The sequence below is a fragment of the Hetaerina americana genome, unplaced genomic scaffold, assembly GCF_022747635.1.
Source record: "Hetaerina americana unplaced genomic scaffold, ioHetAmer1.1.p SCAF_2, whole genome shotgun sequence".
Taxonomy (NCBI): Eukaryota; Metazoa; Arthropoda; class Insecta; order Odonata; family Calopterygidae; genus Hetaerina; species Hetaerina americana.
In genome coordinates this window covers 53,073,521-53,083,115 of record NW_027286763.1, presented here as the reverse complement: position 1 = coordinate 53,083,115, position 9,595 = coordinate 53,073,521, and the positions used below count along the sequence as shown (strand labels likewise).

General features: G+C 40.1%; 1 protein-coding gene across 1 annotated transcript in view; it reads right to left on the bottom strand.

The window, feature by feature from the left end:
- Positions 1 to 414: 414 nt before the first annotated feature.
- LOC139688098 (mediator of RNA polymerase II transcription subunit 1.1) overlaps positions 415 to 9,595 on the bottom strand; it is a 56,697-nt gene continuing 47,516 nt past the window's right edge. Inside the window, exons 2-3 of the mRNA XM_071585524.1 lie at positions 5,603 to 7,238; positions 415 to 2,716 (exon numbers count right to left, since the gene is read on the bottom strand). Coding sequence (XP_071441625.1) covers positions 2,427 to 2,716; positions 5,603 to 7,238 — 1,926 coding nt within the window. The 3' untranslated portion in view covers positions 415 to 2,426. The remainder of the gene's footprint in view (positions 2,717 to 5,602; positions 7,239 to 9,595) is intronic.

Here is a 9,595-nt window from a genome sequence, read left to right as displayed (position 1 = left end):
AGGTATAGGTCATTACCACCTATATCAAGACCAGCCAAAAATTTCAAAAGTACTTCCAACACTTTGTTATGTAAATGATGCTATTAATTGTACCTACTCTTAAAATTAGCACCCATGGAGCTTTAGGATCTGTTCGAATACTTTCCTATTAGATTGAGTGGAAATATTACTTATGCCTGTAAATCTCCAAAGAACAATAACCCAGATGTTTTATTTTCTTTCTATTTCTGCTACTATTTTCAGTGCACATGGGAGATGCATAACATTTTGAGGTTTTCCATTTCATTCCTATTTAAAACTGAGAATCCTTCTCATCCAAATATTTGACAGAAAGAAGGTGGATTGGGTATATTTTCTCTTCTTTGATTATGTAGATATTCTTAAATAAAAATGGGTTATTGTAAATATTTTTATTTATGACAGTATCTGGGTATAGGAATTGGTTGACATGCCATTTTACAATATAAAAAAAACAAACAAAATATATAGTTTCATCTTCATCATACATCATCTAATACCTTGTTAATCATCACCAATAGAAATTAATTACCTGATTTATGTTAAAATGCATTGAAAAGTTTCAACATCTTCCCAATGTATGACATTTCTGATGCATTTAGATTTCAGGTAGATTTTTATCTGCTCATTCAGATATTTTAACTTTTTGCTGGATGTAGGTACTCTTACATTCACATAAAGTGAATTACATTTTAGCAAAATGAAAGCACTGGAGCTTGAAAACTTTCAAAGAAAAACAACATTAATGCTCTCCTACTAAAGTTTTAAACCGTAGGACCTATTAAAGTTTTAGGAAAATGAGCAAGGAACTAAAGTTGTCATCCATTGGTAACGTTAACATAATCTGCGACATGGTGACAAGTAATAGAGTATCATTGAGAAGGAAGACAAAATTCCACAAGGATTTATAATATGAGTGATTGAGCAAATTGTAATTCCTGGTTTTATGAAACAAAATATGGTGCATCATCAGTTTCAAGAAAAGTAGGAAAATATTTAAAACTCTGAAGCTCACATTCTTCACATGTTTGTTATTTTTCATATTTTCGAAACCCACAAATTAGATAGACATAATTCTGAAAGAAAAAAAAATCAATTTCCTTATAGTGGACATCAAGAAACTATTGCAGTATTCACATAAACAGAACACTGTCAGATGGAAGCATAAACATTCTGCAACAAAATGAAACTCACAGATGCTCTTAGGAACTTACTCTTAGATACTGTAAAAGTAATGAAATTGCACTACTGTATTAGATACAATTTTTTACTGCAGTTAAGATTTTTCAAATTCAATGTTACCAAATAATGTTCAACTTGCAGTATTCTACTCACCAAATGCTACTGATAAGGTCGTACTAATGTAGTGAGCAATACACTCTCTAATAATCAAACCCGACTACAGGACTTTCTGAAATTCTTTTGTTAACTACACAAATATATGTTGTTACCAACTTATTATGGCAAAGATAGGTATTTTATGGTATTGATAATAGTTACTAGACTGCTTAATACTCAGCCAGAGTCGTATTTGAGAAAAAAATAGCACTTACCCAATTTATGTAAAGAGCTATTTAGTGAATTCATCAACCTGGCATCATATCTCTAATAAATTTCAAGTTTAAACCGCTTGAGCACTATGCAACTACTTGGCATATTATGCCACAACCAAATTTATGGATATATTCCTGTTAGCTTTTAAAATTGGCACATCAGTGATTACTTTCCTACCTTTGTGGGTTTCATTTCCAGTTGACAAGAGATGAATCATTTCCATGTTGTTGTTTATAAAAATATTACTTAGAGCAAAATTGCATTTGATGCAATTCTTGAAAACCATGCAGAAATGTGTTTCATATTTTTCTGCAAAATATTTTGACATAATTTTGTACCTTATAATTTTTTAAGGTTTTATTTATAGTAAAATAATTATCAAAGCTTATGCGTGGATCCCTTATTGTAATGGTTCACTTTTAGCAAAAAGTGATAGCTAATCATAGTATTTGGCACACCTTGGGCCAAATAAAAGAAAGTGTTAACAAAAGAGTAAAACTCCACATTTTAAACAAACAATAAATAAACAATAAAATAATGTGCAAGTGTAATCTTTCCATTAACATTATATAAAAACAGTCTTCATACCAGATATTTTAATGTACCATTTTTAACAGGGTGACTCTGTGAAGAATGAGTCTTTCAACTGCTTCAACAGTAAAATAGCAGCATACATGTCAACATCACTTCTATTTATAACATTTAACTCTTTCTTCCACCAGGTGCACAATAATAAGGACATACTCCATTGATTCCTTCAAAGTCTTGCAGTAGGTACCTATATAAATTCCATTTACTGAAATTTAAATTAATCCTCCCTTTGTGAGAAACACTTGTTTTTGTCAGCATAGTAGCTATGTCTCTATTAATGTTGTTTGGCTGGATTTGTAGACATCATGCAGTGTAGCTGATTGATCCTCGAGGCTACGTTTTAGTCCCTCAATTGTTTGAAGAAGGATATGCCTTTGCAGAAGGACCATTCTATGACCATAGTGTTCATTTCCTTGTGCATCAACCATCATGTGATTGCTTTTATGCCAGGATGATGCACGCCTGCCTCGACAATGAGAAATTCTACTCGGAGACAAAGTCTCAGTCTTATTAATTCCAGAGTGGACATCATCAATTCCATTCTCCAGCAGACCTAAAGTAAAATTTTAATAAAAGCAAATAAAACAAATTAATATTCAAAGAGCACAAAATTAAAATACATGGCAAGTATAATAAAACAACTTCTATTTGCGTTTGAAAAAACTTTGAGGCATTTTTAAAGAGAGTGGTATAGTTAATCAATTCAAATGCTTCTACATATTTATCTGAATAAAGATAGAGATATGTGCAGCGTATGAATAAAATGTATGTTGTATCTGACAGAGAAATTTGTTGCACTGATAAAACTTAGTTGCTAGCAGCTGTTGGCATAATATAGCAATATGATCATAATAATAAAGACAATGAAAACTTTAAGCAAGCACATTTTTAGACTTGAAAATTAATAAAAATTGCAATTAGCAGACATGATCAAAGAAGCATACACAAGCAATACACAAATGCAAATAATTTTATGAAGCTGCTGACATTCTTTGCCATCAGGCTGTATTTCATTAAATAGTCATGTTGATCACTTAGAGCATAAAAATATAAGCAAAGCTGAGAATAAAAATATTAAATTGAAGAGTTAAAGAGTTGAAACATTACAGAAAAAAATTTTGTTCCTTATTATTCATTCCTTTTTGTGATATTTTGCAGTGGTGTAAAAGATACCCAGCCATGAGCACACATACTGTGACTGCGGATATTAAAAAAATGAAAGCGTTTTTGGTGATTAAGTCAAAATTTCTTAAAACAACTTCATTAAAATAAGGTGTTATTTCCTTTGGAAAGTTGATAGAGTAGAGGTCACGTTGCACCAAGTCTGTTGGCATGTGAAGTTACACATGAATGGTTGATATAATTTCCCTCTTCAATTTTTTTTTCAGATAAATGTGGTTAGTAGCAACAAGAATAAGGTGTCTAAATGCATCTCCCGCATTACCTGAGGTACTCCAACCATGTTAAAGTGTTCCACACAGTATCGTCCGAAACCATCATTTCAACTACATGAGTGCTTCATTTTTAAATCACTCCAAAAATTCATTACAATGGATTAAAGCCATTTGGTGTATGAAATTTTGCAAATGAAATTTTACCCACATATAGGAGCACCTGAAGAATCAATGAGTTAGCTACAAGATATTCTTTCACTTTAATAATATCGCACTAAAAGTGTTCATAATGCTTCTTAACATCAGCAATAGAGTGTGAAGTTGATTCTATTTATCCATGTAGGTCCAAATGATATCTTTTTAGGAGAAATACAACAAGCAGTAAGCCGGTATGAATAACTCTGAACCATCTTTCCATTTCCAACAGATTTCGATCTTAAAAACTTGATGTATTTATTAAGACATTGTTCTGCAAATTAATGCACCATTTGTTAACTTCACAAATGATTTTATTTAAATTTAAATTCTGACTAGTCTCACCTCGTAAGCTTTTCAGACATATATGTAACCAAGCAAAAAACCATGGACAGCCTGCATTATTAATATGTAATCATATTTTTAAATAATCTATCCAAGTTCAAAAATATATTATTAATTCTAAACTTACTTCTTAACCACAATAATGCATCATAAACTTAATTTCTGGGGCTTTTCATGGGAAAACTCTAGTAACAAGATATATACTCTACAAATATATCATCTTAAAGAAGAATTAATATAACATCTATGTATTTGGACTTCCAGTGAGTCTTACATAACCTTAGTAACTCTACCTCACTGGATTTATAAGAGTTTAACTCACTGCATGACTAATATTAATGGTAATCTATAGATATTCCAAACTGCTTACTGATAACCGACTATTTGGTAGAGTAAAACATTCTAAGAGTCACACTGTAAGAATGATCTCTGAAGTTGGTTTCATGCTGCTTAAAAGTTACTTGCTGGTTTAAACTGATGGAGGAACGTAATAAGCCCTCAATATTTACCAATACAGTGAGCTAAATAGTCTTCAGGCCACACCTATCAGCTCATGGAACAGCATTTGTTGACACTAAATGAAGTTTTCAAAGGATCAATTTCCTTTTGTGCACTATGATCTGGAAAACTTGAAAATTTCAAAGATTTCTAAATTTGGATTAGAAATGGGATTGTTAAAAATTCTACTTGGCTAAACTTCAACTTTTAAAAAGACGGCTTATGAGATTTGGGCATATGGACATACACCTGTTTAGCCTTTGAATTTCGGACAGCCGTTTGTAAATGATTTCATCATCATCTGCCAGACAGAATATGACAAGGACAATTCATATTCATGCTGTTTAAAGGCATACAAACATATATTTATAATAGTTTCTGTATGATTTAGGTGGTAAAATGGATGGAATTTCAAAGTGGAAGTGGTAAATGAAATCGCTTGCGATCTTCAAAATTAGACAAGATATTATGCATGGAGGGAATGTGTATGAATGTATCTCCTCCGAAGAAAACCAAGCTAAATCAAAACACATTAACTATTTGACTATATTTCAGAAAGGGTTTCGTGTTGTGGACATAAGCAGAAGGCCAGCAAATAGAAATGGCATATCCAGGTGAATGAGGTCATAATATACCATGGGGCTCTTAGTTCAAAGTGAAACACCAATTGATTATTTATGGATTAGGTGAATCATTTCGTGTAACTTAGAGAATCACCCCTGACTCTCCTGTGATACTCCGTTGACGTTCATGGATTTTGTTTCGAAATGACAGTCTAAGATTTATCTCTACCAAGGGTTGCTATCCCAATGAAAAACCAAGCAGTTCAACATGGAATTCTGATCGGAAGGAGCACAAATGATATTTTCCGGCTTCAACACGGATATCCCTGGAACAAAGGACAAAAATCACACGGACTCAGCAAGGGGCGCTTCGGCACTGGAGGACCGCGGGGCCCACCAGCCACTCCGGCCCTCACCGACCCCTCCCCTCCCGCCCATCCTCACCTCTTCCTTCCACCTCCTCCTCGTACCTCCCCTCACTCCCCTCACCCATCAGAGTCCGTCGGATCCTCTGCAGAGCGGCACACGTGTAAACCTTCCTCTTGAGTGGCTCGCTCTGGGGGCAGTGAGGTCTGCCCTCCTCCGGCTCCCGCCCCACCCCCACCGACCTGAAAGTGAGGAGGCGGGCCTCGGGGACCGTGGGGGTGGGAGGATGCACCCCCGCGTGGTTCCCTACTCCGTAGGGGGTCAGCGGCAGGGATATATCCGCGCACTCCAGCCCGAGGGTCCGCCACCGCCCCTGGCCTCGCTGGTGAAGGAGGGGGCACGGGGCGTCAGCCAGGTCGTCCTTCGCCTCCGGTCCTGAGTCATCGTCCCCCGCCACTAGGTTGGAGCCGCGGGAAGCGGCGGCCTTCTCGTCCTCCTCCAGGCTCCGGCTCCCCTGCATCCTCACGAGGATCCTCTCTGCCTGGCGGATCAGCTCGCGGTACTTCCGGTCCGCCTCCCGATCCGCCTTTGCGATCTCCCCGTCCGGGCTGAAGGCGAACTCGGGTAGCCTCTCTGGGGGCTGGGACACCGCCGCGTCCTTGGGGGGACCTACTGCAGCAGCCTCCTCCTCCCCCCGCTCTGCCACGGATTCCTCTCCCCCGTCCCCGCCTCCCTGCGGGGGCCTCCTCTCCCTCCTCATCCGGCTGCCTCCGCCACCCACTCCACGCCTCGACGGCCTCCGCCTCTGGCTCGGCGGCCTGGGGGCTGTGGCCCTCCTCCTGGCTGCCTCGCTGGAGCAGAAAGGGGGGTCCCTGGGGCCCTCGTCCACCGCCCGGCGGGCCCTCGTCGACTCTCGAACGTAGGTACAGTGCCCAGTGTTGACGGGGGTCCGACACCGAGCGTCCAGCTCCACGGACCCATTGTCAATGAAGTCCATCTCGTCGTCCTCGTCCCGCCGGAAGAAGCACGACGCCTCCTCATCCTCCTGGAGGTCCTCCTCGTCGCCGCAATCAGTGGGGTCGCTGTCGCTCAGGATGTCCGTCTCCTTCTCGTAGACGTAGCTCTCATCGAACTTGCCCATCTCATTGAGCGTGGCGTCCTCGTCCTCCTCGTCTTCTGCTGTGCCGCACCGGGAGCTGCGCGAGGACGAGGATGACGAGGATGAGGTGGTGTCCGTCGACCTCCGGCCCCGGAGAGGTAGCCGCCTTCCCGACAGGGCGGGGGACACCCTCTTGCGCGGGAGGGCGAAGGGGCTTCCGAAACCCCTGTGGCCCACGCCGACACCTCCGCCGGATGGCGCTGGGGGCGGCGGAGAGGGGCCTCGCTCCCTCAGGGGCGCGTCGGTCGGGATGTCCCGGCCCTCGGAGGCGGCGGCGAACGAAGGGAGGCCGCAGAGTGGTCCGGGGCTCTGCACGGCTCCCTTGGTCGAGGTCCAGGGGTTGGTCCGTATCCTGGTCCTCTGGCGGGGGGAGTCAGTGACGGAGAGCGTGGCCTGGGAGATGAGGGAGGAGGGAACGACGCCGTTGGAGGCGTGAGGAGGCATGTTTTGGTTTGAGATCTTCCTCCTCTCGAGCGGCGTGCTAGTCAATACCTCTGGCCTCGGGAGGCTCTTTTCGTGCGCGGATTCGGTACGCCGGTGGCGTCTTGTGAAGTCCTGCGAAACGAGAATAAACATATTATCAAGGAGAGTGACTTCGGAACAACTCAAAGTGGAGGCGTGAAACTGAAAAGGTCACATAAGACGAGAGAAAATGATGGCGTCATGAGTGCGATGGCAAGAAAATTGTAAAATACACCGTAACGCATGTTTTTCACGCCGTTCTCTTTTGAGGTACGCACTGCAAAGGAAGCCTTCGTCTAAGGTTACAAAGGGAAACTTTCTCTTACGAATTTTAGGCGTCCAGGTATATATCACTGTAACTACGCATTACAGGGAATACTACAAGTTGCTCAATTAGGAATCGAAGCGGTTGATTAACTTGCACGTCCAACCATTTATAACTCACAAATTTTAAAAAGAAAAACTTGTTAAATATAATTCTTATTAGATTAAGGAAAATAAATGATGGACTACTGAAGAAGATCGCAAATGGAATATGCGGAGAAAACGATATAAGAATATTTAAAATATTAGACTTTAAGAAGAAATACCTACCTCAACTGGAAATTTAACCCATTCTACCAGATGTTGCACACAAAAAATTGATTATTATTAATTATAAGCAATAATATACTAACAATGAAATAATACTACTATTATATGAAGTATGTTCAAATTATTATAAGCGAGGAAAACGTGGGTACCACAAGCAACTATCTGTTCATTTACAAATTTAGCGAACTTACATAGGTTTTCTACCCTAATTTTAAGATTGCTTAGTGAAATAACAATTACGGCCTTTAAATCAACTGATATATTTAAGAATACATTATTTTGTGTATTATTTCCGCAATACAACATCCACTACTGCAACGCATTTTAAGCTTCATCAATGGAATCTCTGTGACGAATTTTACCTTGTAACATAAATCCTTAGAGATTTTTAAGTTCCAAACCCAAAAACCGTTCTTCATTTAGTGCTCGATTTCCCTAGAAACGACTAAGAGCTCTATTCGGTGAGTGAGGGCACTTCGGGTAGTAGTAGTAGTAGTTTTTAGGGGAGGCGACCGACAACTCATTTGCGCCATAGGGGATGGACAGGAAAGGATGAAGGGTGGAGAGACACCCGGCGTCGGCATTAGCCTACCCTTTATGAAAGGCGCCAAGGGGTCCGCAGTTTAACGTCCCGTCCGGCGGACGGCGTACTCACACAAAGTGCCCTCACAAAGCACCTCAAGTAGGGATCGAGATACCTCTGACAAATATTCAACACCGTCGGAATTTGAACCCGCGCCCTCTGGGTGGGAAGCCAGTACGTTAGCCCCCGCACCATCTCGATCCCCGGGCACTTCGGACAACAATTAATATCATTAGGAGTCGGACTCGTGACGCCTGAACTTCTGATAAGAATATATATATTTATATGTAGATATATATATACGAGTATATTTCTATATTATATATGTATATATATACACACATATGTATGGAAATATATATATATATATATATATATACATATATTTTTTTTATTTTTTTTCCCGCGGGACATGAGGGTGGAAGATATGGGGCCAAAAGAAACCGTATGACTACGTCTCTGCTGCGAGTTCTCCAAGTCGATCAAAGAAATTTACGCGAAAGCGGATTTCGGTGATTTGATTTATTGCTTTCATTAAGACCTGATCAGCACGATTACTCCACCAGAGAGAATATGCGTCACAATGAAATTGATTGAATATTTATGGCTTACGCATGCTTTCCTTTCACGATTCAATCGACTGAACGCCATATTCGAATTTCGGCGAACACATGTCCTATTGACATGCGAATTACGAAGCAAATATTCCTTTTGAAAAACAGGAAAACCGTGCGCTAGGGAACGTGCATTTTCGAAGTCCCCTTCTAGAAACCCGTTTTCTAAGTAATGAGGTAATTTAAAAGGCCATAAAATCGACCTTTAAGCATTGTGGTTTTTCCACGCGAAACTGCTGGACCAAATTCCTATTCGTTCCCACCCCAAATAGCGGAACGTCAAAAGGAAGAAAAGGAGGGTTAGACGTAAAGTAGGTGTATTTAAGTTCAACTTAGAATTTAACAACGATCATTATTTTTCATCACGAAATATGCAAATCCAAATTATTTAAATTTTAAGTTTATTTATCAAATTCATTTATAACATCTACCCATTCATTCAAAGGCTCTTCCCTACATAAGATCAAACTATGAGTACAACTTCATATTGCCCCAATTTAGCAATTTCAGAATTTGTACGCAGTGAGTCAACGTAACTACGTGCCGGTTTTGTGATTTTCTCCTTGAAAAATGGAAATGTCAAACAATAGGAATAACCTTTGTGGCATCATACACTACATATGTGTAGGCAGTAGGAGCTAGCGATCAAAACAGGGATG